We start from the raw sequence: 27,175 nt of genomic DNA on the forward strand, positions 1-27,175 counted from the left end.
AATATACCTGACTTCCTACAGCCCTCGAAGGAAGTTAATGCCTTTCTCAGTAGCATCACTACTGTTTCAATGTCTGCTACTTATAAATTATAAAAAGTTTATTTTAAAATTTAAATGGTCTTTAGTAATATAACAATAATATTAATTGAGCTTAGCTGACTATTCCTTAGCAGAAGACAGTACATGAGACTGGAAGCAAAAATGAGATATGCAGTGTTATTAATTTGTCACACACAAATTACAGGATAGGTTGCTGGAAATCCCACCACTTTTACACTCATTTCCTTCTTGTGGGCCACGTATGTATGTAAAGCTAAGAATTTACTGTTAGTCTAATTAAAGTCTTTATAGTCTAATTGAATGATTATTAGTAGTCCAGTTATGATACTAATGCAAATAGCTAAAATTGCGAATATATGCGTGTTTTAGTATGTGTGTATGTGTATATATATGTAAATATAAAATATGCATAATGTAATTTATTTTATGTATATGTGTAATTTTAACCTTCATATATGTATAATGATATATATGTATACATACACATGTATTTTAATGATACATAGCTATATACATTTATTTATAGCTATATATAGCACTACATATATTTACATTACTATATATATGACTATATAAAAAAACATGTATAAATTATACACAAAATTTCTAAGGTCTGACCTTTGCTCTGGTGTTATGCTTTACCCTTTCACTTGCTGTTTGGGGCCCTCAGGGCAATAACTTCCTCTGGAGCAGGGACCTATGCTGAGTCTTCAGCAGCTGAAGTCCTGCCCTGGGAGGAGGGGTATGATGCAGACTGTTTCATTTTCCTCACTCTAGGATCCATTTTGAGTCATTTTTGTTTGTTAACATGCTCTATACCACTCTTTTTTTTTTTCCCCATCTGTGTGCAAGTCTATCTTACATCTGAATTTACTGCATGTGGTGTGTTTTGCATATGTGGCTACTTGTTTATTGTTCCCTTTGTGACCCCAAACTGGTTTTGGGCAGCTCCTAAGGTTGTGTTTCTTTCTCAGCAGTAGGCACTGGTGAGGTGTTTGTAGCCCAGGGGCTCTGGTGTCATCCTGTGCCTGAACTTGCACTGCACTAGAGGCCATGCCTTTACTGATCTGTACGTAGTTCACTCTCCACACAATAACCATGTTATAGCTATCTATTAGTTACAACAAATACATATATAAAAATAGGCCAAACGCTACACAATTGTAGAAAAGTAAGCAAAAGTTAAACCAACATTGGAATCAGGTACTTGCTTATTAGATAATTGCTGTTTAAAGTTAAAACTAACCTCTGAGCAGGCCAAGGCAGGTCCATGCAAAGAAGCCTGACAGGTCCCGACGCCCTGTTGTAGCTTGGCACAACGCTTGTGGCTTGGAACAAGACGTGTCAGCTCCATATTTACTGAGTTACAAAGCTACACACAATATTTGTGTGTCCCATTGGTTTTTACCAACCTCCAGGAAGTATTTTAGGTACAATGAAGTTGCTAGCTTTTCCTTATTTGAGGAAGCAAAACATGACACGTGTCTATGTTTTAGTTATGTAGCAATGAGGCAGATTGAATGTAGCATCTCCTGAAATATTCTTTTCTTTGATTGCTGAGCTTGGATGTTATTTTACCTACCAACCTTTCAATCTTAGGCGAGAGTTATGCTCCCACTTGCTGTTTCCACCTATTTCTGTATTATTTATTTGAGGAAGCCGCTCACAGTAACAGCTTGCCAGTAAGTGTTGGTATTTGTCTCTGCTGGAAACAATGTTGGAAAAAGTCTTGGCCTGGAACCAGTTTGTTGAGGTCTCCTCTGGGAGTGAGAAGTTACAGCAGAAACTCTGCAGAAATTTATAATCTCAAAGGGAAATAACATCATTATTATTGGATTGGATATAATCACTTGGATTATATACATCCGAGTCTTCTGAAGAATTACAGCTAATGAGACCTTATAGTTTGGTGGGACTTTTCAGTTTTGTTTAGTTTGGGTTTGACTTTGTTCGTTTGTTTTGGTAAGACCTCTTTCTGAGCAATTAGCTGTTTAGGTTCATAGGTTATGAACGTAAAATGTAAGCTCAACCTGTAAAGTTTATACTTGTGCCTGACAAATGCTTGTGTCTGATATGCCCATTAGAAGTGGAATAACATATGGAAAGTCACAGCATGCCAAGATCTCAGCCCTTGTGGATTTTGCACCGCAAAATCACGTGCTGTTACACTTTTCTTAAAATGTTAGAAGCTGACTGTGACATTTTTGGAGGAGTTTCACGGGAAGAGCTGCTTAGCTGTGCAACAAAAGGATAAATATCATCCTGGATCCATGTTTACTGGTGCATATTTATTAAATAGCCTGTGAATTGGGTGGCATGTGAGATCTCAATTTGCTATGTACTTGACTATGTTCCAGTAGGCACAAAAAAACCTGTAAATGAAATGCAGAGCTTTAGGGCTGGTCACAAAAGTACCATTTTTGCCAGTTCAGTTAGGCAGAGTTTAGCTTGCTTCGACAGGATTGTCAACCCAATGGTACTTTTCTCATGCTTCCTAATACAAAAGTAATGAGTTCACAGTGGGATCTTGTCTCTGTGTTGCTACATCACACCTCCAGGTGGCTTCTAGACTTCTGCATGAGGAAATGAGATCATCCTAGAGACAAAATCTAGGTTGTTCTATTTGTCAGCAGTTACAGGAATTTGCAATGCTTTCAAACAGCATTTCTGTAAAATTTTTTGGTTTATTTTTTGCCTATGTGGCTTCCAAATAGCCCTTCATTCCTTGTCTTTTTTTGAACAGGCATCAATAATCACAACATCCTGAATCAGGTTCCATAATAGTTGTGCCTATGTTAATATTTTATTATTAGGGAATATGGTGTATCTGTGCTTGCACTGAAAGGGCATTAGCTCATTGCAGCACTTTTACTGCAGTCACACAACATGCAAGTTAGTAGCCTTTCCCTATAAAACTCTGAGGCGGCTCATACTTAAGACTGTGCATGTTGTATTCCCAGAGTTCACTGCCACAATCCTGTCAGGGATATTGGGACTCCTCTGTGATTAATAGACTGCTTGTGATTCTCTCTTCTCATATACTATAGCAGTGCAGCTTTCTAAAAGAATGAGGGTCCTGTGTTCAGAGTAGGTCTATCTTTTGTATAATCCTATTGATCACTAGGTTGCTATTTTAATCCTAAATTATGCATGTATTGAAGCAGAATGCATTAGAAATTGGCTAATCGTTTTTATTAGCCTTTACCTACACAAAACATGCTTTCAGTTGTAATAAAGCCTAAAAGCTTATTAACTTGCTTAAAGGGAAACATTTGTGTAACGCAAAGTAGTGGAACAAAAGTGCTTGTAGATATCTTAAAACTGTTGTGATAACGTTTTATGTTTTTGTTTTATTACTAGTTCTGGACTGCTAGCCTTAGGAAAGCCCTTGGACAGAGAAAGCACTGATCGCTATATTCTGATTGTTACAGCCTCGGATGGCAGACCAGATGGGGTGAGTTTCCTGTGAAATTTTAAGAAAATGGGCTGTTATGGTACGTAGTTAGGCACTTAAAGTAGTCTAATTGTAGTAGCTTTTATATGGGTCTTGATCAAATATATCTATATTCTGCAACAATTTTCCTTTATCCCCAAAAGGTTTGTGTTGATAAAGCCTGTGTATCACTGGGGTAATGTCCTTTGATCTTGAAACAAAGTGACTTTGCTGCTACTTCTGCCTTTTTGTTATTCTTCAACAAGAACCAATGCAGTCAAGGTTTTGCGTTATTCAGATATGTGCATCTTCTTACTCTTTCTTCTCCGTGCTATTAAATAACCAGTCTTTCTTCTTACCTTCTCCTAAAGATCAGTTATGTGGGCAGCTATATTATCGATTTGTACTTTATTGAGTCAAATGCATTGAACTTTTTTCAGAATTGACAAGTGAAAGCACTGTCCAGCTTCAAATTTTTTAAGCTCTCAGGAAATATCTGGAAAAATGTCCATGCCACTTCTCTTAAAAAATAAAACTTTTTTACTGAGAGGTATTTCTAAGTCTTCTATGTTTGCATTGATTAGGCATGCAGTGACCCTGCAATCAAACCAACAAACTACTCACATTTGTGTTTAGTATAACAAAATTGTGATTTTTCAATCTCAATATTAAAAAATGGAGGGCTATTTAAGGATATGTATTTATTTGTCAAGCAAAGGCAATGGAATTAGTTTTTCTAAAAGTTTCCAGCAATCCCAACACAGGGGATTTACCGCAGTTGGATTGTGCAAAGTACACAGGAATGCAGCAGTTCTGCTGTGGACTTGTGCCACAGAGGACAGGTGTCTATGTATCTGACCTTAAAATTACAGTGTATAAGGAGAGATCTACAATAATATATCCACATTATCTGGGCTATTCTAGGGGGCAGTGTTCAACTTTGAGATTGAAACAGAGAAATCTTGGACGGTTTGCTAAGGAGCAATCATGAAAGCTCTGTGATTTGGACCCTTGCTCACCCTGTCTTCGCTGCAGCAGAAGAAAATCTTATGTATTATTTGTGACATGCTTTTTCTCCTATTTTAGCTTTTTCAGCTTATAAGGTTTGCCTTCCTGCTCAGTATTTACTCAGAAAGTTTTTTTCCCAAAGTATTGACAAAGTTTTAGAGCCTTTATACAATTCTCTGGCAATACGGAGTAACTACAACAGAGCCCACACCTTTTCCATTAAAAATCTGGTTACAGTTATCCTTAGTAATTCATCTTAATGTTTGTAATTTTGTTACTTGTGAACTACTCTCCATTCTTGATAGCTATGAGTTCAATTGTTTTCATCTCTAACTTCCAGCTGTGAAATGTGGAGATTTTAATAAGAGACTTGCCTTCTGTTTCAGACTATGCTATGCTGCTGAAATACTATCTGGGGCATAGAAGGGCTACTGAAAAGATATTTCCTCTTTCTTTCGTCTAGAGTTTCATTCTCTTTGTCCTGGAACTTAACTGGACATCTGATCCGTTTTAACACTCAGAAGAGAATAGTTGCTTTTTTAATAGAAATCCAGTTAATCATGGCATGCTGCTTAACATAAAATAGTTGTGTGTGAGGTGAGATATGGTTTTTGAAGCTCAACTGTGTAAAAACCACCACAAATAAACTGTGGAGGACTTCATTAGTATCATCTCTGAATGATGCTGATGTAGGGTTGACTACCTGTTGCAGCAGAAGTCATTGATACTTAAGTCTGTGAGCAGTTCAGTAGCTAGGCTGGAGCAAGTAGCAGCCATGTTGTTGGGAAAATGGACTGTCCTTTTATTCTTCATGCATTGCCTAGCCCAGTGAAGACAGGGCTAGAGCTGTGGTAATACAAATAAGAACAGTAGCATTCTCAAAAGTAATGGGAATGATATGCAAATTTCAAGGATTTTTTTATTGGTTTTTTTTTTTTTTAGAGAAAATATCAAGAGTATCCCAGAAGGAAACCAAATAATTAGAGGCCAAAAAACTGTTGTAGCATCAATGAAAGGTATTTGTGATTTCCCAGCGCTGGCATAAAACTCATCATTTCTTAATAAACATAACAGTTCTTAATAGTACAGCAGTCACTTGACAAGCAGAAAGACGAGTGAAACAGCAGCAGGTCGCTTGACTCTTTGGTACTCAATGCTCTTGATGGATGGTGTAATGTTGTTGCTATAACAACAACAACATACACTTTAAAAAAAAAATCCACTCCCCTGCTATCTCATTATCTGCTTTCCTTCCTCAATACCACATGTTTTTTTCCTGGAGATTTGTATCTGCAGGTGTGTGTGTTAATTATTCTCACAGTGAAATGTGGTCACACTTTCTAGCTTGTGTGTGTTCTCTTTACTGCTGCTTGGTTTGGGGTCTTCATCACTGTCTCTTACTTGGCTGTAGCTGTTTTCTTCTGTTATGATACTTCTGCCAGTGGTGGGGCACCTTTCTTAAAAATGTCCAGCAGTATGGCTTACTTCACAAGCTGACTCATCTGCTCTTGAACCCTAAGCTTCTGGTGACAGTACATGAAACGAAAGGGTTAGGAGTTGTCTGGGCTTCTGCCAGTATCACAAGTGAGGCTGTATAAGTTTCTTGGCTTTTACTTTACAAACAAAGAGATGAAACGTGGCAGCTCAGCCCATTAAATCTCCATGCCTTTTCCATGCCAGGAAACAGTGGTTTTGACTAATTTGCCAGGCTTCCCTGTGCCATTGCACAATTTATTTGATTTGCAGCTCTTTGGACTTAACTCTGCTATTTGACAGGCTCCTCCTGGGTCAGGGACTCATCTAAAGTTGCTAGCTGGTAACATGGCAAACTGTTCTAAGGACATGGATGCTTGTTTCAACAAGTCAGTGAAATTTCATGGAGGACCTTTTCTTTTTAACTAGTTTATATCAGAAAGCAATGGTGTCTCTTTAGGAAAAAAAAATATTCCTGCAATTGCAGAACTACTGCACCGCAAACTAATTCACCTGCTGCTTGTCATCAAGGTTTGGTTTTTTGAACAATTCTATTAGTGCCTACAGAAAACGGGTTATCTGATTGAAGAACTTGTTTCACTTTCCCTAAAATCACAAAGTTAATTCCACAGGCAGGTGCAACTTAATTTAAATGACATTAACATATTTTAGCTAGTAACGTATTAAAAACTGATTTCTTCCCATCCAACAGTGGGCTTTTTGAAACTAGCTATTAGAGTCAAATATACTTAAAGTCAGCCTTCGTATTCTATACAGCCTGTTCTGCATTTGCTTGTTTCTTTAAAATTTGAAAGAAATTTACAGGGAAAAGACTTTATTACTGCATTTTGGGGTTTTTTTTGTTGTTGTCAGTTTTTTTAAACTAGAAATTTCCTCTTCAGTTACAACATGAAAATTTGGCATTTCTACGTTCTTGTAGTTGGGGTTTATGAACAACAGTCATAGGATCACACAATAATTCAGGTTGCATGGGATCTCAAGAGGTGATGTAGGTTGAGCCTGTTCCTCAAGCACGGTCAGCTATGGTTGTGCTGACAATTTAACTGTGGAGCAGGTTATTTAATTCATAGCCTTCAAGTATAAAGAAGCATAAAAAGCCATGTTAGTGCCCTTACAGAGCAAAAAAAAAATGTATTGATGTTTCAAACTTATCTGAGAAAGTTCAGTCTTTGTAATTTCAGCCAGTGAATTTGCTTCAGAAATTGTGAACAGTACTCAAGACATTTCAATATCAACATTTTTCAGCTAAATTTTGTTGTGAACGAAGAATTTTAGCTATTGTAACATAGGTTTCAAAGGGGCATAACTTCAGCTTATTTATTTTTAAATAATAGTGTATAAAATACTGCATTTTAGATGGAATACTTCAGATGGGAAATGTTGCTATGCTTTGAAATTGTTGAAGCTTTCAGAAAGAAATGTATCCCATGCTGCTTTAAAAGTTGTCTGTCTCAGGGTGATGACTCTTGTCTGTTCAACGTTGTTCTCATAAAACTAAGAATGTTTTTCTCCATAGAGATAAGTAAGGCTTGCTAGGCGGGTGAATCCTGTATTACAGTGTCGCATCAGCAGTCTCTGGGGTCGAAGCAAACAGGGCCAGAAAAATTCATCATCTCCCCTACCTTTAACACTGGTCCAGTTCACACACTGATTGCCATCTCCAGCACAGACAGGGTCTTCTTTGGCCCAGGGAGACATGCCAAAATGGATCTTTCTTTCCAATTCTTGTGTCTCCAGGAGTTTGGAGGTCAACACATAGGGCAGCAGGACACTTCCCACATGGGATCACACTTCTGCTTGGGGTACAGCAGCGCCAGTGCCAGCACCAGTCTCTTGGGGAGCAACGTTTCCTCTGGGTGCTTTTCCCATAATCATGGTGGTGCAAATCATAAACCCACAAGTTACTGGATTCCTGATCTTCTAGGGACTGAAACTCTTGCCCTTGTAGCTGCAACCAAGCCAGGCCAGCACTGCGTGCCCTGTCTGCTCCACTCTGCTGTAAACCCTATGGGATACTGGACTAGTACACAGTATACAATATGGTATTGACCCTCCTTTTGATCCCCAATGTTCTCTAGAGAAAACTAACTGTTCTCCATCATCATCTATGAAGTCCATTGAACACATTTTTGCATTTGAAAAGTCTGTGGTCCCACACACCTTAAATTTTTGGTGTTTTAATGGTATTTTTTTTTCCTGCTCCTTTTTCTGTGTCATTAATAAAGGATCTAAGAGACTTTTAACAGTGTTACTGTGGCACTAAGTAGTTGAGGTTTCTGTATTCTAAGACCCAAGGCTTATTTAAGTGCCTAATGTTGTGTGGTGATAGTCATGTTGACACCTTTTGACTTTTGGGGACTGCTTATTCCATCAAAATTAATAAAGAGCTACTTATGCCTTCAACAAGCAATACAGCTTTTCATTTAGTGGTGTGGCCTGGCTGACACAGTTTCATCACTTTTGCATGCCTTATAATGCTCTTGATTGTTTAAAATGCTCAACTATGCTTTCCAAATTATTGTTGCTCTGAGTTATAACCTGGAGCATTAACAGGCTTGTGGTTTTTCTCTGATCTTGGAATAACATAACTTACTACCCAGCACTGTTAACAGTATGACACAACAAACAATTAAGTATGCATTAATCGAGTAGTCATGAAAATATTTTTTATTTCCCTAGTAAAGAGACTTGGTCGTAGATGGGCAAAAGAATGACACGCAAATGAAAAAATATATCAAGCTCAAATTGTTTTCACAAATTGTGGTGCATTTGGATGGGATTTCAAGACAAGAATTCACATCTTTGCATTTCAGAGGCAGAAGTTAGAAACAAATATGCATGACTTGTTAGAAGAAAGAAAGAACCTTCTATGCTATTTATTTTTGGCTTGTGTGAACGTGTATGTGTCTGTTCATTTATATAGATAAAACAGGAAGCTCCGTTGTATTGTCTTGGTGTGTATTGTGTGATTTAAGCAGAATTCAAATGTCCAAATACAAATGTCTAGTCCTGAAAATATTCACCCAGCACTTCAGAAGTGTGTTTGTGCCCAAGTCTTGGCAAAACAGAGCAGCTCAGTGCCTAGGTTACAAAGCCATTTGTGAGTTAGTAATTAGGTATTCCTTAAAAATTGTCAGTCATCCAGGGGGTGCTCCCAGCCCTCCCAGGCAGCTACAGCCTGCCTTTTTAGTGTGGCTGAAGGAGAGCAACAACATTGATGTCCCTTCTCACAGTCGCTTTGTGGTACTCAGAAAATACTGACAGGGTTCAGATTCTTTTGTATGTCTTAGAAGACTCAACCACTAGGCTGCTAAACTACTTTGGAAGTCCAGAAGAAGCTGTTGTCCATCTGCTGTTTTGAAGTTCAGGGTATAGTCTGAGATTCGCTGGATAGGAAAGGTTAGAGGCTACCTACCACTGGGAGGGTTTCTCTGAAAGCCATGAATCCAAGATCTTGCCCGTTAATCTCGGACTGTGCCCATTTCTTTTGCAATGAACTCTTCATGAAAAAATTGGAATAATTCTAGCATTGCAGACCCCAAAACTGGTTTGGGGGCCATGTTTCCTGAGGAGACAGAAGCAAGGTACTATCAGGTGACCCTTAGAAAGACATCCAAGAGAACTGTTTTCTCAGTGGTCTGGGCTGGCCCAGAGCAGCTGGGTGCCAAATGCAGGGATAGAATTGGCATTTTTGGAGACATTTAAAGTCTTTTTTTTTGTGTGTGTGTTTTCTATATGTCATTCTGGGTACCCAGCACCGGATTCCAAATTCCACTCTGATGTCTGATGCATAAAAGGGTGACACTGTAATGTTTAACCTTTAAGTGTGGCTAAAATGTTCATGGGTTTGCACTATACTCGGTACAGGAGCTTAAATCGGTGGGGCTTAGAATTGAGAAACTCTGAAAATCATGTTCCTGGCTACAGTATGCAGAAGTATGCTTGTAGAAGGTCACGGTAGTCTCTCTGCCACAACAATGCCCTCAGAAGGGCCAACAGTTGAAAACTAGCGTTTGCTCACCTTATGATCTAGCTAAATAATTGCCACAGGCTGTAAATGAAAGTAGAATAAATACCATTGTATTCTTGATCCTAGACAAAGATGTGTCGGAGCAGGGCAACCTAATAGTCTCTCTGACCCAGGGGCCCTGAGGCACACTGGTGTGCTTTGTGTAGACACAGGTACCATGCTATATTCCTCCTTACTGTCTCGTTCTTGATTGGAGCAGACCAACATTTCAAGAGGGTATTAATCCACTGAGCAAACCATGAGTAGCCTTATTTCAGTGCATTGTGTTTCATCATGTAAGTTAGACATGGCTATTTCAGTCATCTTAGAAGATCATTAATAACGTAGAGCATCTATCTCCCATGACACTTCAATTAATTACCTTCCTCAGAGCAAACAGGTAGCACTAAATCAAGGTAATTTAGACAAAGATTTAGTACTTGAATAACATACAGAGAATTAATTAATTACAATAATTTTTTTGTTACTCTGGCAAGTATTACCTGTATCTGCTCCATATCAGTTCCATTATCTATCAAGAATAAAGCATGCACACCTCTTTCAGTAAATAATCACTGAACAGAGATTTTGTGTACAAAAAGGCTTGTATTGAAAAAGGCTTCTACTTAACTGACCTTTTTGTAATCAGTAAAACAAGGTTGCAAAAAAAAAAAAATAGAATTAATGAAATCTGTTCATACTGTGGAACTTTAATACTGTCTTAATGTAGCACATTTATTTTGATCTGTTGGTGCAGTGGGAAGGAATAGTTCTTAAATATATGAAAAGGAACAATATAAACAGATAAATGATTTTATACCTCTTCCTCTAAAGAGCAACTCCTCAAGTTACTTTCTTTTCAACAATGCAAACTGTAACTAAAGAGAAACACTGCCCATTACTATTTTCCTGACAAGTTATGTACTTCATGTGAGAAAGCCTTAAAAATCTCAGCTGATCTGTAAATTTCAGTTTGCATGAGAAGAATTGTCCAGCTTGATTTCCTCTTTTGTGAGAGAAGGCTTTTCTCTGTGCAGCAGCTCTTTTATTAGGGTGAGATTTAGGAGACTCCCAAACTTCCAGTGTTTGTGCAACTTGTCTGCTTGCATTGCATGGATAATATTCCCCATAAAGTCTTTGATTACAAATGCTAACAAGGAAGTGGTGATTTAAGTAATCCTCATAAAGAAATAGATTGAGCACAGTTTTCAATCAAAGATTTTGGGCAGATTGTAATTCTGTTTTGAAAGACGACTTTAATTATTTTAAGGTGAGAAACAGTTCTGCACTAAGGATTATTGAAGCGTTTTGTATCCCGTAATAAATAAGCTTAAGTAGAACTATGTTAAAATAGATCTTGCAGCAGAGTTCACAATAACAGTAATGTATAGTGTAAGATTGACTATACATTATGTTATTGTGTATATTCAGTAATACCACAGTCATGACAGTAAATACCATGGTCATGAATTCTTGTTAGACTGGAAAACATAAGTTGGGCAGGCTGTTTTTCAGCCAGCACTGTACCTGCAAAGTTAGAGAGCCCAAGAGCAGAAACGCAAAGCTCCTTGCCCTGAACCCCTCTGTAGCTGAGCGTGCCTTTCAGACAGATCTTGCAGGTTAGCAGGAACCTCTGTTCTTTTATAACAGCAGTGAAGTCTCCAGTTCCAAGTAAATAGATAACCTGTGCAAGAAGGCTAGGAGAATTGCAGCTGAAGGCTCTGGCAGCCCTCGTTCCTCACCTGTCTTGAAGTTCTCGGGTTTGGTTTATTGATATAAAGACATTGGTAGACATGCCACAGCTTCATCCATTTGTGGCTAAGACACTGAATCCTGAGCTTTTAGTTTAGATGCAGACCCATTTTTCCACAGCTTTGTCTCTGCCAGGCTGCATGACACACATAGCCTACTATGGACGTTAGCCTCCAACTATGTTAGGTGATGTGTAGCACACAGTATGCTCTAAATTTGGGTGGTTTAGCCTGAGTTATATACCTTGGGATATAAGCTACCAGCTACTACTGCTGGTTCATCCCATAGAAACAGTAATGTTTCATTCCTGTGATATTGCGATCTGCTTGGACAGCAGATCAGAACTCTTTCTCTTCCACAAATGGTTGGAGCCCTGGCTGTTACATGGCTGGTGACTGGCATAACAGTTGAGACCTATCCCATCAGTCCCATGTGTTTGTCAAGGACATTTCTTGAATGTAATGATTTTCTCTTCATTTCCCGCAGAAGTTCTCATCTTCTGTATTTTCTTTCTGGATGCATGAAGTTTTAGTTTTGGGGATTTATTTTCGTGTGTTTGACAGCTTTTCTCTTTGTCTCCTCCCCAGGCTTTTTCTGATCTTTTTTCATTAGTGTAATTACTGACAAGCTCCAGCCTTGTCTTTCCCTTCAGCCTCAGTCTCTTCTCTCTCCTAAATTTCTTTGCGGTCCAGCTGGCCATTTCTTCTTTTTAACTTGGAGAGGTGTAGAGGGTCAGTAGATACCACTTTTAAAGTTCTCATGCCCTACACTGGAAGGAAACAAGGTCTGAAAATACCTGAGGCTTGCAGCCTTGCTGATAGGAACAGAACGGAAAAGAATAACATGCTTCCCCTTCCCCATGGCCCGGTGGACATTGTTTGTTGTGGTTATGCAGCTTCTGTGCATTCAAAAAGGTTAGTGAACAAGGCCATAACCCGTTGTGCATATTTACCCATCACTTTTTCTGACTTTGGCACTTCATTGTCATCCCCCACTACCAATCAATATTAGATTCCCATTAGCAACACCACTCTTCAGGCTGTCTTTCTCCTGGAGCACTGAACTTGGACAGCATGGCAATTTACCTGTTATATAGTTTATGTATATTTTATCCTGGTCCTTATCACTGCCAGTATCTTAAGATCTGAGCAGCTGTTTCCCCTGTTTGGTAAAGAATAGCTATTATTTTGGATATCGTAATTTAAGTGTAGTTTTCTTGAATTGAATATAGATAAGTCCTGATATGTAGATCAGAAGCATTATTTACAGTTTCTTTTTTGACCAAATAAGACCTTGGGCTTTGCCTCAGATCTTATTATTTGCAAACTAGTTGTATCTAGAGACGATAGCGTTTGTCTTGGAGTTTGTCTAAATTAATAAACTTGCTTGACATCAGAGCTAGGAGTGTTTCCTCTCCAAGGCACAGAATGCTCTCATCAATTCCCAACTTCAATTTAAATGGCAGGGTACAAATAAAATAAGTCACAAGTGAAATTTCCTTCAAATTTATCATCCATAACATTTATCAGGGCCTGGCATACTTAGGACAAAAGATACTTGTGGATGCGATGTAAATGTTACATTTATTGCTTAGGGAAGAATTATATATGTAAGAACTATTTTAGTGGCCCTAAGAAAGCTATAAATTGCAGCTGTTGATCTTTTGTTTGACTTATGTTTATTATAAAAGAGAAGTAAACACGGTTTTCTTCAGTAATAAATAGGAAATGCCTGATATGAGGCTCTACTACTTTTTTCCCTGCGTGAATTTCCAGTAATAGCTTCAACACTCCTTTCCAAACCATATTTGACAAATCTTTTGTAGAAATGCCTAGTTTTAAAACAGCCAAGGCAGTTTCTTACCCTTACTGTATTACCTTGGTATTTGCATGAGGAGTATCCATTCAGTTGATATACAAAACCAGTTGTGAATTAGGTGTGTCTCTCATTACTTTGGGGAACCACTCAAGTTCGTTTAAAGACTTTTAGTGGTAATTAAACATATACCAAGAGCTTTAGCAAAACAGCAGCTCTGTTTCATGAGCGAGTGCTGTTTTACTGTCTCTTTTAGGATGCTCTGCAAAACACTGCAACTTTTCATAATTCCTTAAGAAATTTGTGAAACTATTTGCTTTCATTCTGAAGTATGTAATGAACAAAATAGCATGTATACAATCAAGGGAGGAAATTAAAAGATTCTAGCTGCAACTGATTTTCTTCAAAAGTGTTTTCTTCAATCATCATCTTTCTATTCATTTTCCCCAAGCTTTGCAAGGAAAAATCTGCTTCGTGCTGCTGGTAATTCTAAGCATTGATGTAATTTTACTCTGCTATATGCAGGTCACCTTGCAGTGGTACAAGACTAGAGCCAAAGAGGACAGTAATTTTGTAGGGAGCTGGGACATAGGTTCCAGATATATGTTACAGCACTTGAAGTATGAGAACCAGTAAATAAAGAGAAATTAAATCTTTTTTTGAACCTTGAGGCTGAGATGTCCAATGCAGCTATCTTTTTTTTCCCCACTAACAAAACAAGAAAGCTGGCTTTGCAGATGTAAATGGGCACCCAGTCTGAACTTGTCTTTAAATATAATTTTTGCTGCTTTGATAGTCCAAGACAAGAATTACTCTTATAGCTCTTCATGTTCTTTATTACTGACTTAAAAATTCTGATGTGATGAGTTGTGACAAAGTTAAAAGCATCACCACCTCTCTGTCTGTGTGCTGGAGGTTTCCTTGGTGGTAGAGTTTAAGCTAGTGACACAGAAAATGAAGTGGGGATTATGTGACTGTGGGAGCAATCTCAGGCAGCAACTGCTAACTGCAGTTGAAAATGGTAATAAGAAATGGTAGGCTTCTCTAACAGTACAAGAAACTGAGCTTCATATGAAATATAGTGATCCTTTCTCAGTGTGTTTACTTTTATCCTCTCTGCAGTGCACTTTTTATCCCCAAAGCATGCATTCACTACCTGTGGTCCTTCTCGCCTGTTGACTAGTGTGCCAGATAGTTACTTGGCTGCTGTAAGAAAGGGTATGACCCACAGTCTACTTGCTTTCTTATTTTCTGTTCCAGTGACAGACTGAAAAGAGGTTATGGCTAGCCCTGGACTTAACTTCTAGGCAATGACTACTTAGTCAATGTGATTTTAGTGTTGCTGGTGACGTTTTACATTATCCACAGGACAGATGATCATGATGTTACCAATACTGCTTGCTCCATGCTGCAGTTCTGAATAAACCACTGTAATTTATTCTAGTTGTCTAATAAAGGCTATTTCAGAATAGCACGTCAGTCTTAAGCTTTGGCTTGCAGAGAGCTTAAGCAAATCTTTGGAGCCATCTAATGGGGATATAAAAATGTTGATTTTATTAAATAATCTTTGATTATAGCAGTTTCTGACATTAATGGCAGAACTGCTGCTCTATGCATCTCAAAGAAATAATGGTAGCCAACTGGCTACCATTTCTTGTAAAAGGTTGGCATTGCTCCATCAGTGGGATAACAAATATTTCCTGTATTCAGATGAAATAGCAAGATTTTTGAGTATTCCCATATTCTTTCTCAGTTTCAGCGTTTGTTGTTCCTGATTTAAAGGAAGAGAACACAGGGACATTGCTAGTAACACAGTTTGTTCTGAATGCTCCTCTTGGTGATCCATCCTGCCACTGAATTCATCTGCTTTTGATAGTTTGCTAAATTGTGACTAATAAAAAAATGAGGATTATTTGAAATGTTGGTCTTATTACAGGATCTTACTTTAGTACCCTTGGAAGTTTAGGAAGAACAGAAAATTTAATTTTATAAAATAATTTTCCTGTTTGGCATCTCAATAAAATATTATTCCTTTGCCAAAATATTGCTTTTTTAATTCATAAGTGAAAGTTTAAGTATGACTTGAAACTCAGTAACAACTGGAACACTATTCTGTGTGGCTGTGTTGGCTGGCGGGTAAGGTAGGATGCTTAAGATGAGTAGAAGTATTGCCATCAGTTTGAAAAATACTGAAAATTCTCAAATAACGGAAGAGTTGGGAAACAATTCCAAATGTCTCTTCTCTGCCTCTCTCTCTCCCTTCTTACAAAATCCCCGCAAACTTCCTTTTTTTCTTGCAAAACTAGGCCAAGTAAAAACTTTACAATGTTTCCAATTCTTGTTAGTCTGGGGGGTTAGTCTGTCCTGGAATCCCTCAGCACCAGTGTCAAGTCCTGTCCTGTGTTACAGAATAACCTATAGAATAGCTCAAGAAAGCTTTCACGGTTCACATACACAAGTCAGGCTGGTAGTTGATTTGTTGCATTTTTCAGGTAACCCCTATCAAATGATACAAAGGCATCAAAAAGATAAACGTAAAGATGTTCTTATCCAGGGAGTGCTGAGAGCAGGTTCCCAGTACCTGTCTATAATGTGAGCACAGTCTATAGAAAACTCTTTTGCTTCATCATGCTGAGATGCTCTCATTTTTGTCCTCATGGGGAGAAGCAATTCCTTATGTCCAGTCTGAACCTCTCTTGTTTCAGTTTACACAAGTTTTGTCTCCTGACACTATCTAAGTACCTAGGTGTGGTCTTCTGAGTGCTGAGCAGAGGGGATAATCTGTTCCTTGGATCTCCAGGCTGGTCCCCTGTCCATACAGCCCATGAGCTGCTGGCCCGTGTTGCTGCCAGGGCACGCAGCTGCTCCTGCTCCACTCCCTGTTTGCTGACACTCGCAGGCCTTGGCTGCAGAGCTGCTCCCAGCTAGGCAGGCCCTGGCCCAGGTCCCTGCAAGGGGCTTGTCCTTCCCAGGGGCAGGACTGGGCATTTGTCCTTGCTGAATTTCATAGGGTTCCTGTTGACCCATTTCTCAGCTGGCCCAGTCCTTCTGAATGGCAGCTCTGCCCTCCAGCATACTGTTACCTCTAGTTTGGTGTCTCCTGGAAACTTGAGAGTGTGCTTCATTACCTTCTCTACATTATCGATAAAGATGTTGAAAAGTATCTTAAAATTCATCTTAAAATCCAGGTTATATTAAGCAGAGCTCAGCATTCACTGCTGCCTCCACTGTCTCCTCTTAGGTGAAACCTGAGGCTCCTTTGATACTTCAAATGACCCCTTCTAGACTTAATCCAGTATTTCAGTAAGCTCTGTATTTCTAATAATATTATAATGACTGGGTTTCAAGAAGGCTTGAAAAGAAGAAAAGTTCCCTTTTTTGTTCAAGATGTAAAAGTATTGCTGCAGGGTCATGTTGTTAATAGCATGCTTCCAGAGCAGAGAGCTGCTTGGGTTTAGAAAAACACTGTCATTTAGAAGTGCTCATAAGAGTTCCTCATAACGTGTTGCTGTCTTTATCTAAAGTACATGAGCCCGGCCATTAACATGCACTTACGTACAAAAGTTAGACCTGTAAGTAACTCACAGCAGTGGTTTTACTTTCAGCACTTGCTTCAGAAGTTATCAGATGCAAAGCTATGTTTTGGTGGCTGTTCTGAGAGCTGCTGTGGGTTGATTGAGCATCATCAGAAGTAAACAGCCCCAGATTATCAGACACATCCCATTAAAATTCTTTTGAATGGAAAAGAAATATTTTCAAAATAAGAACTACTCACTGTCTTAAGCCAATGTTTTTTATGCTATATTTCTCTCAGTTTATTAAATCTAAGACTTTTTATTACCCTGCATTCTGTGGAATCAAGTTAGCTTCGGAAGATGGATTTACATTCAGTGCACATCATCAGAGCAAACATTCCGGAGTGTGTTTTGTGTTGACAGTGATGCATAAATTGTAAAGTACATTTTCTTTACATAAATTGAATGCAGGAATGGCAGTTTCAGAAACAATTAGCAAATAACTGAGCATAAGCAAATATAAGAAGCCAGCCTGAAAGCATCTTCTTGTTTGTTTCAAAATATTCTGTGTTCATTACTTTTTAAGTATTAAGTAGTAATTGTATGGCGCTTATTGTTGAACAGATCTGTTTTCTGCATTTGCCTCCGTACAAAAACTGTAGAAAAACTCTCACTCTGAAAAAGGTCTGTTGTGCATGGATATTATTTCTGCTACTTGTGTGTGTTTGGGATCTGCTCTTTGCTGTGCTGCTATCAAGAAGGATTGCTAAGGAAGCCTGCTAGCACAGGTAGCACCTCAGTGAATACGTGGGACACTGTGCAAATGCACCAGCTGCATTTAAAGCTGTGAAAAGAGGCAGCTGACTCCAATGCTGGTGACTGGGCCACCTGCCAAGTCTGAGGATTTGGAAGGTGAAGGAGATTGACCTGTTACAGGATCTCTCCTGCAGAGAGTAAGTTATCAGATTGAACTGGCGAGGCAGCAATGAAAGCATGACCAAATGCTATTAAGATAGTGAGTACATTAGTTGTCCTTTGCAAGTGCTTTTCCCATGTGGCAGATAGGAGCTTGCCCCTTAATAAAAATTAGACGGTATTCTGCATTTATTGTGGACAGTTACTGTGGGTACCTATGAGGATGTAAAACTGCTTGAGGTTTGTTACATGGGAGGTACTGCACCAGAAGATGGTTCAGAAAAGGCACACAAAGACGCGGGTTTATATTCAGACTCTTTTTGGTTTTTAAGGGAGGATGGTTACAGGTTTCTTTATGAAACCTGTGAGGTGCCACTTTCTAACAGGTTGGTTAGTCTTGTGCCTAAAGCAAGGGACTTTTTCAGGGGCTACATCTGCACTGTGTAATTGCTGTGACTGTAATGTCATAGAGATTTCCCCTAATGTAGCTTGATGCAAAGTAGTTCAGTATCAGAAGGCATCTAGATACTGCACAGGAAAGCTGATTTAATACGCTGTGTTTGATTTTTACGCTGCACTTCACAGTGGCAGTGGCTGCAGCATAGACATCGTTACAAATATTACTGTCACTGGGGGAACAGTACAAAACAGAGTCTGGACAGCCAGCATTAGCAATCTGCAGCAATAAGGCATCAGTGTTAAACTTCACACGTTTTTCTTTCTAGCATCTATCTCCCTTAGTGTACTTGTCTAACAGGCTGTATTTATAGAATAAGATAATTTTATTTTCTTTTCATATGAACTGAATGAAACACTGAAGGAAGCATTGATAAACTAATGACACTGTGTTATAATACCAGGTTAGCCTGCCCATCCACTGCTCCACCACAGCATCGGCATCAGTTTACACTGCTATTGGTCATGCCAGATACTAATGCGTCTTGCTCCTGGGGAAGATGCTATAGCCTCCCTGCAATGTCTGTGCCTGTGCTTCTCTGTTCTTGCGATGAAAGGCTTTCCTCGTGCATAATTTCAATCTTCCCTTACCATGGTTTTTGCCTAGTAGGGCTTCTCTTTTCTCTGGTGGATTAAGAGTACTGTTCATTCCTTCTCTTTGCAACCCGTGTCACAGACCACAGAAACTTGCGTTATTAGCCTAAGCTCTTCTGTAGTTATATTTATAGGGTATAAAACAAAGGCATGTTTTTGTTGCTCTTGCCACAATGTTTAAATTCATGAGGCTCAAATTGAGGTACTTCACCTCAATGTGAAACTGTTAAACTTGAGAAACAGAGAAGAGATGCCAATGCTTAGGCATATTCTGAAATAACTAACTGCATGAAGTAACTAGTGTTAGCTGATGTTTCTAATATGATCTTAAACTGTAACAAACCTGAAGCTACAGTTCTCAGTGGTACTTGCTGCTGTGCTGGATTTGAATTTATGGAATAAAAGTATCTCTGATAGCAAAGGTGTTAGCATTTGTTGAATTGATTTAAAATACAATAATGCATTAACTACAATAACGTATTAAATACAATAATCATAGAATCATAGAATCATTTCGGTTGGAAAAGACCTTCAAGATCATCAAGTCCAACCATTAACCATGCCCACTAAACCATGCCCTGGAGTACCCTGTCCACTTGCTTTTTGAATATCTCCAGGGATGGTGACTCAACCACTTCCCTGGGCAGCCCATTCCAATGTTTGACAACCCTCTCAGTAAAAAAATTTTTCCTAATATCTAACCTAGATCTCCCTTGCCTCAACTTGAGGCCATTTCCTCTTGTCCTATCTCCAGCCACCTGACAGAAGAGACCAACACCCACCTCACTACAACCCCCTTTCAGGTAGTTGCAGAGAGCGATAAGGTCTCCCCTCAGCCTCCTCTTTTCTAGACTGAACAGCCCCAGTTCCCTCAGCCGCTCCTCATAAGACTTGTGCTCCAGGCCCCTCACCAACTTGGTTGCCCTCCTCTGAACACGCTCCAGCAACTCAATGTCTTTCCTGTAGTGAGGGGCCCAAAACTGAACACAGTACTCGAGGTGCGGCCTCACCAGTGCCGAGTACAGGGGAACAACCACCTCCCTGCTCCTGCTGGCCACACTATTTCTGATACAGGCTAGGATGCCATTGGCCTTCTTGGCCACCTGGGCACACTGCTGGCTCATATTCAGCCGGCTGTCAACCAGCACCCCCAGGTCTTTCTCTGCCGGGCAGCTTTCCAGCCACTCTTCCCCAAGCCTGTAGCGCTGCATGGGGTTGCCGTGACCGAAGTGCAGGACCCGGCACTTGGCCTTGTTGAACTTCATACGATTGGCCTCAGCCCACCGATCCAGCCTGTCCAGATCTCTCTGTAGAGCCTTCCTACCCTCAAGCAGATCGACCCTGCCTCCCAACTTGGTGTCGTCTGCAAACTTGCTGAGGGTGCACTCAATCCCCTCATCCAATGTGGTGCTTTGTGTCTGAAACACTCAGTATATAGGACCAGTGAAAAGGGATCTGACTCAAGCTGTGAAGATCCGCAAACAAAGTATTTCACTCTCCAATTGCTTTGATTTGGATAGAAAATTTCAGTAGGAAGCACAGACATATTTTGTGGAAAATTGATGTGTGTTAAATATAGTTAATTATGCAGTTCCCACTAGGCACCTCTCTATGTTAAAGTTGATGTGCTAATGCTTAATAGCACGTCAGCATGATGTGGGTGAAGGATGATACAGACATCTCTGAGCTAAGGCCTGCTGAGCTCACCATGGAGCTGTGGTAGCATGATTGTGCCAGCTAAGAGGCTGACTAATCATTTAAGCTAATCATCACAGTAGCATATTTTGATCAGTAAAATCATTAATTTATTTCCAAATTTATAGTTCTGGCAAATTTTGATATTTCTAGCTTTTTTCCCCACTCAGAATGGAAGATCCTTAAAATACCATATAAGAAAAAAGATATGTGATGTCCTTTGTGCATCTCTAATATATTATTCACTCTCAAGCCTGTTTGGTCTTATAAGAAAGGTAAAAATAAACTCTTCAAATGAATAATGCTCCCTGTTTCACAAAAACATGTGAAAAAAAAATTGATAATCTGTTTACTTCTGATTCTGTACTGGATGGGTCTAATATATAGCAGTAAGGTTGCTGATCAGCTGTCATCTGTGAAATTGTAAAATAAAGATAATTTGTTCATAATGTTATCTTTCTCTGTAGACCTCAACTGCTACTGTTAATATAGTGGTGACGGATGTAAATGACAACGGACCAGTTTTTGATATGTTTCTACCTAAAAACCTGTCTGTACAGGAAGAGGAAGCCAATGCTTTTGTTGGTCAAGTAAGGGTAAGTTATTAACTGTGCAGAGTTAAACTGTATATTTTATTACCCAAATTATCCAGGCGATTAGGGAAGAGCACAAAATAATTGTACCTAAGGCAAACTCACATCAAAATGTCTTAGGTTTAAATGCAAACTGTCTATTGTCAGATATATTTATGTCAACAAAGTCATCAAAGAATTGATTTCCTTATTCTCTATGCTTAATAGCTGAAAAGGCTTTTTCATTTAAAAATAGCACATTAAAAAAACTGTTTTTGAAGGCACACCACTATAAAAGCTTGCTTATAACAGATTTACAGTGTTACAACATTATCACCATGTTTTTATACTCTAAGTGATTTCTTTTAAAGTGTTTTTCTAACATACTGAACAAGTGACACATATATATATATATATAAAAATTTGTCACACATACAGAAAATTTAAGGCCACTAAGGGGAAAAACAAACTGATGACTGAAATAATAGATTAACTGTCACAAAAATAGATGGTGCTTGGGGTATTGTTAATTTGAGTGATTTGAAGCTGTGTAAATTTTTATAACATATATGGGTCTTCTGGACTACCCAATGCAGATTCAGTCACTTGAAGCATACATCACTTCTTTTGGCAAAGTCAGTTTTTCCTAACATCAGGTGAAAGAAGAAAGTATGAATTATTTTTTTTCAACTAGTAGTTGAATGTAATGTTTCATTTTTTTTTTTTGATGATGGGTTAGCACAAAGGTTGGATGCAGTATGAGCTGATAGGTAAAAGATTAATTTGGAAGCACCTTTTTTTCAGGAATTTAGGTGGAAAATTTGCCTTTCTTCCCGGTAGCAACCGTATCAATAGAAAATGGGAGCTCTCTACCTACTGTATTAGCAGTACCTTCAGAAGAAATAGGATGTTTTGGGTAGCATGGGAACCATACTGGGTAGCATATAAACATACTAACCATGTTTCTTTCCAAATTTATATTATTCAGTAAGACATCCATCAGTGTTTCTTGTCCATCATCTTTCTTGTTAATTTTGTGTTCTTTTTGAGTGGACTTCGGTTGTTTTCTGGTATTTATAAATTGAAAAAATGCTTCTTTGGGATAGGTTTGTGTTTCCTTCCAATTTTGTTACTTATTCACGGAGTTTTATTTCATTCAAGCTGTATTTTAGGTTTTGTAGGCTTCTTCAGCACAGTTTCATTTGTACTTATACAGAAGTGGTTCTACATATGTCTATGCTCTGCTTGCTGTATAATCTGATATCATTAAAGGTGGGTACTGCTCTGAAGCTGTCCAAGCTCAGGTGTAATCTTCAAGGGAAATAACTTTTGTCAGCATTGATGAAGATTACAGTTTTCCTAAAGCTTAGTTTTGTTATGCTAGACTGAAATACCAGCCATGTCAAAGGCTGTTTTGAAGCCTTGGACATACAGAAATTAGGATCCCTGCAATTAAATCAGTTTCCATAAATCAGTAAGTTATAGCTTTGGTTTTTGTCATTGTGTTCATCTTATGTGGTCATTTTTCATTTTGCATCCTAAAATGTACAGACGTGATATTTCAAATCAGTACCACATACCTTTAAAATCCATTTTGTGTTTTGCTGGGTGCCCTCAAGGTGCAATAATCTTCTCAAACACTAGATTGGGTCTATTTTTAGTTTAGAGGGAACTATAAAATAAAACAAGTTATTGCAACAGAGCCTCACTATCTTATGAATTAGTATAATTTCTAAGTTGTGTTGAAATGAAAATATTTTTTGAAGCTTTGTGATAGCTTATTCCTAGTTGTAGAATGACAGAAACTGGTTATATCATTTATTGTCATGTTTATCACCAGTCCTAATTCCCAGTATCTGGATGGAAAAAGCTTTCTCTTTATAGCACGAATACTGGATGCAGTTTCTACTGTTTCATATTCACAAATGAAAATAGATAGTATAGAAGAGAGTGATCTGGGCATCTGGAATATTTTCTGTCTCCAGTGAGATTATTGAAATAAGAATGATGAACATATAGGTGTAGCTATGTTGTTTCAGGATGTTCTTTTTTAAAAACTGAAATAGCTTTTGTTGTGGTGTTATGCTTCACAGTACCTTAGAACCACAGTACGTATGGGACAGGTTTCTATGGGAATACCTTTTGTATAGAAGCTGTAATGTGGTACAAATACACAGGCCTATTTTAGATGAAAATAGCCTGGTAAAAGAAGGTAGCCCTTATGTCATGTGTTTTCACTACCAAGAATTAAGCCACTGACTGGCAAGCCTGCTTTTCAGAATGTGTTTTACTATATTCATTTCAAACAGAAACCTGAGTAAGCAGTGATATAGGTGATTGAAAAAAATAAACAAACAGGTTTTGTGGTGTCCCTTTCTCTTTTGAATGTTGGCTTCCCATTTTGTGTGGGGAAAAAATACAGCAAGAGATTTTTATCTTAAGACCCAAGAAGATATGGGCCCTGCTGCTCACTGACGCAGGGAACATAGTGACGAAGGATATGGAAAAGGTACTCAACTGCTTTGATGCCTCAGGTTTTTTTACTGGTAAGGTTTGGCATCAGGATCATCAGCTGCCTGAGCCCAGTGCCAGTCTGGGGGAAGAAAGCACTACCCACAGTAGAAGATGATAAAGTTATGGCCTGCTTAAGGAAATAAGACACAAGTAATGACCTGGATGCTGAAGGATTGATCAAACAACCTCCAGAGGTGCCTCCCAATCAAATCTGTTTTGTTTCTAACCAGCTTACTATTTGAATGTATTTTATAGTGAAATCCATTATTTTACTCATGCAAGATCCACCAACATCAATTATTATATGGTTTTATTATTAGCAGCGGCTACTATTATTGTTATTTATGTTTTAATTTTTTTTTATAATTGCCAGTTGACATGATAGTAATGCTGGTAGTCTGGGGATATATTCTGTGATGTCAATAAGTAGAAAGGTAAAGCTGTAACAAATTTATTAGTACCTATATTAAAGTGTTAGAAATAGCCCGGATAACATGCGAACAGCTACTGAAATGTTTTTCCTATTCTTGACTTTCTACATGGGCTTTCTCTTTCTTTCATCTCCTGAGACTGCAAAACTTCATGTCTCTTGTCTGCTCATCTATTCTAAACAAGTGACGAGTCACATTCATACCCTCCTTTTGTTCCCTCTCCCCTAATACAGGTAAGGTTTTAAGCAATTTGGGATATAAAGCAATTAGGTCAAACACTCCCATGAATAACTCCTGCCACAGACAAGAGATTTCTGTGCTCTACTTTGTTTTGAGTGGGAAAGTTGGACTTAAACAGGGATTCCCATAAGGGCTTAGGTAACGCTTGGGAATTTGTTTCCCAAGGAGACATAGAACAAGGGCAACGAAAGATTTTCTGTCGAGGAGGGGAGGGCTTATTCCGGGCAGGGAGGCAGTTTTCACACTCTGAAGTGCTCTCACTCTCCGCCACTCTTGATGGCTCTTTGTCTGCCAGCTGGAGTTCCTGAAGGCACTGGCAAATGAGTGCTGCCTGTGGGGATTTGAGGAGCATACTGAAGATTAAAAGAACAAAAGCTAGAAAGGATAAGGCTGGAAGTGTAGCGGATGTATTTCAAATCCCTTTTATTTTACACAGTGTTGTCTAAATTGGGACAGTCGGAGGTGTATTAGATTCCCTGCTGCTCTTTCATGTCTGATCATGGGGATCGCCCAGCAAGACAGGAGGAGAATTACTGCATGAAGTTCTCTACAAAGGACCAACAGGAAACAAAAAGCTTCAAATGGGAAACTTGAAAATGAAATTCAGGCACCCTATTCTCTATTGCAGTCTATAACAGCTGAGGTCCTGCTGAAGACAGGGCATCTGAATGATTTGCATTGTACAGTGTACTATTTATCAATACCAGGTGCATAGGAGGTAAAAAAGTGGAATGAAATTTAGGTGGGGATCAATATATCAACTGGAAAATCTGCGAACAGGTTTGCATTCTTGTTCAGCGAAAGACTGTCCCAAGTAGTTTGTTACAGACTTTAAAAATGCAGTCTGTGGCTAAATAAGAAGCTGTTGACCTGATGGGGCCCAGGAGAGGAAACAAATCACTTGACTGAAGTTTTTATTCATCTGTGTTTTATATTTGCCCACATTCTTTCACACACATCCATAATTTGTTTATTGTGGGCATATTTTTGTGCCACTGATCAGCACTGTTTGAAATCTCCAACATGAACATGTTGGTATCAAGGGGAGATAGTGACATGAAAGGAAATGAGAAGGAAAAGATGGATAAAGAATTACATGGTAGTGGACAAACCAACCCCTAATCAGATGCTCAAGTATCACTGGACCTTAGATCTCCCGTAAAATGGAGACAGTATAAGTAAGCTCTAATAATGAAAGTGGTTTGCAAACAGTGTGTGTAATACCTCTGTCATCTGCTGCTTTTTATAAATGAGAAAAGAAATGCTTAAAGAAAGTAAGTTGCTCTTTAGGATGGCGCCGTTCTACCTATTGGAAAAGAGAGCTTTGGAGGACTTTCTTTGATTGTACTATACAATGGAAGTATTTTGTTTCTCTGTTTACATAATAAATGTGAATTCATACCTGTGGTATATATCCAATAGCATCTGTCCACTACAGAACAAAGCAAGGCAAAACTGTAAGACAAGTGAGATAGAGACAGCCTATATGGTACTAGTCTATTGATTCTAGACATTTTCTTTCAATGGTATAGAAGTATTTTAAATGTGTTGTGTAAAGAAGCAAACTGTCACTTTTGAATGCTAATGAAATGTAATTATGGTGCTGATTTCATAACAGGGCTTTCTGTCTGTGAATATCAGTGAATTCTTACAAGCTTCTATTTGTATTTAAATTCATAAGGTGGTAAACCCTGCAAGTCTCATGATTTAAAGCCCAGTTTAAATTTCACAGCTGTTGGTAAGGCTTGTTGTGTTGGACTAAATGACCTCTGGAGATCCCTTACAACTACATGATTCTGTGTTTCCGTATACAGGAAAACCACTACAAATGCTGATGAGGTATTCCATTACAAGATCTTGTTATAAAAAGTCTAGAAAGGAATCTTGCTTTACCTAAATCACCATTGTCGTGTTTTCTGCATGAAGGCTCATAGAACAGGGTATGATTTCCCACAACCTACACTATAGATTACACCTTACCTGTATTAAAAATACCAGCTTCTGAAATGAAATTCTCAGGTCCCCTCTACCTTTAGACAAATTGTAGGAAAATTAGAGGTGGAGGAAAAAGAACAAGACCAGAAAAAGAGGAGATTTATTGGCAGGAGAGGACTGTCTATGAGGGAAAGGAATTAAGCCTTTGAGGAAGAGTGAAATCACAGCCTCTGAAGTAAATCTCAAATACCCAGAGTGAGTCCCTGACTATTGCTCACTGCATAATACAATACCTAGCAACGCCTTTCAAATTCATCTAATGTATGTAAAAACAATACAAGCAGCTAGGATTTTAAAGTCAGAATCCATAAAAAATTTATCAGAATCTAAAATTGGAGAATGATAACATGGCAGATTGACCACAACCAGAGAAAATTCAGGCTCTTGTGTTTGGTTGCAATATGTGCATCTGTATCACTAATATATCTGTTACTGTTTAGTGGTATGACTGCCACTCTGTGTGTGTAGGAATGAGGTGCGGCTTTCCAGTGCAAAATAGCTCTTAAACTGTTATTCTTGGGCTTCTGTTTGTGCTCATTTCTGTAACTTCTGTGTAGTTTCTTATAAGTGATTGGATCATCGCAAGGTCATTTTGAGAGACCTTTGTGGTATCATTTCCTTGCAAACTTATTAAGTTGTCTATGTGGTAGGTTAGAGAGACCTTTAGTAAGGCTTTC

General features: G+C 38.6%; 1 protein-coding gene across 8 annotated transcripts in view; it reads left to right on the top strand.

Annotated features, from left to right (window-relative positions):
* The window catches only part of PCDH15 (protocadherin related 15), a 725,853-nt gene that overhangs the window by 558,693 nt on the left and 139,985 nt on the right, over positions 1-27,175 (top strand). For all 8 annotated transcript variants that reach the window (XM_052799247.1, XM_052799249.1, XM_052799246.1 and 5 more), the window contains 2 exons: positions 3,421-3,514; positions 21,214-21,342. In XM_052799247.1, the coding sequence (XP_052655207.1) occupies positions 3,421-3,514; positions 21,214-21,342 (223 nt within the window). The remainder of the gene's footprint in view (positions 1-3,420; positions 3,515-21,213; positions 21,343-27,175) is intronic.

Source organism: Harpia harpyja, chromosome 10 (genome assembly GCF_026419915.1).
Source record: "Harpia harpyja isolate bHarHar1 chromosome 10, bHarHar1 primary haplotype, whole genome shotgun sequence".
Classification (NCBI taxonomy): Eukaryota; Metazoa; Chordata; class Aves; order Accipitriformes; family Accipitridae; genus Harpia; species Harpia harpyja.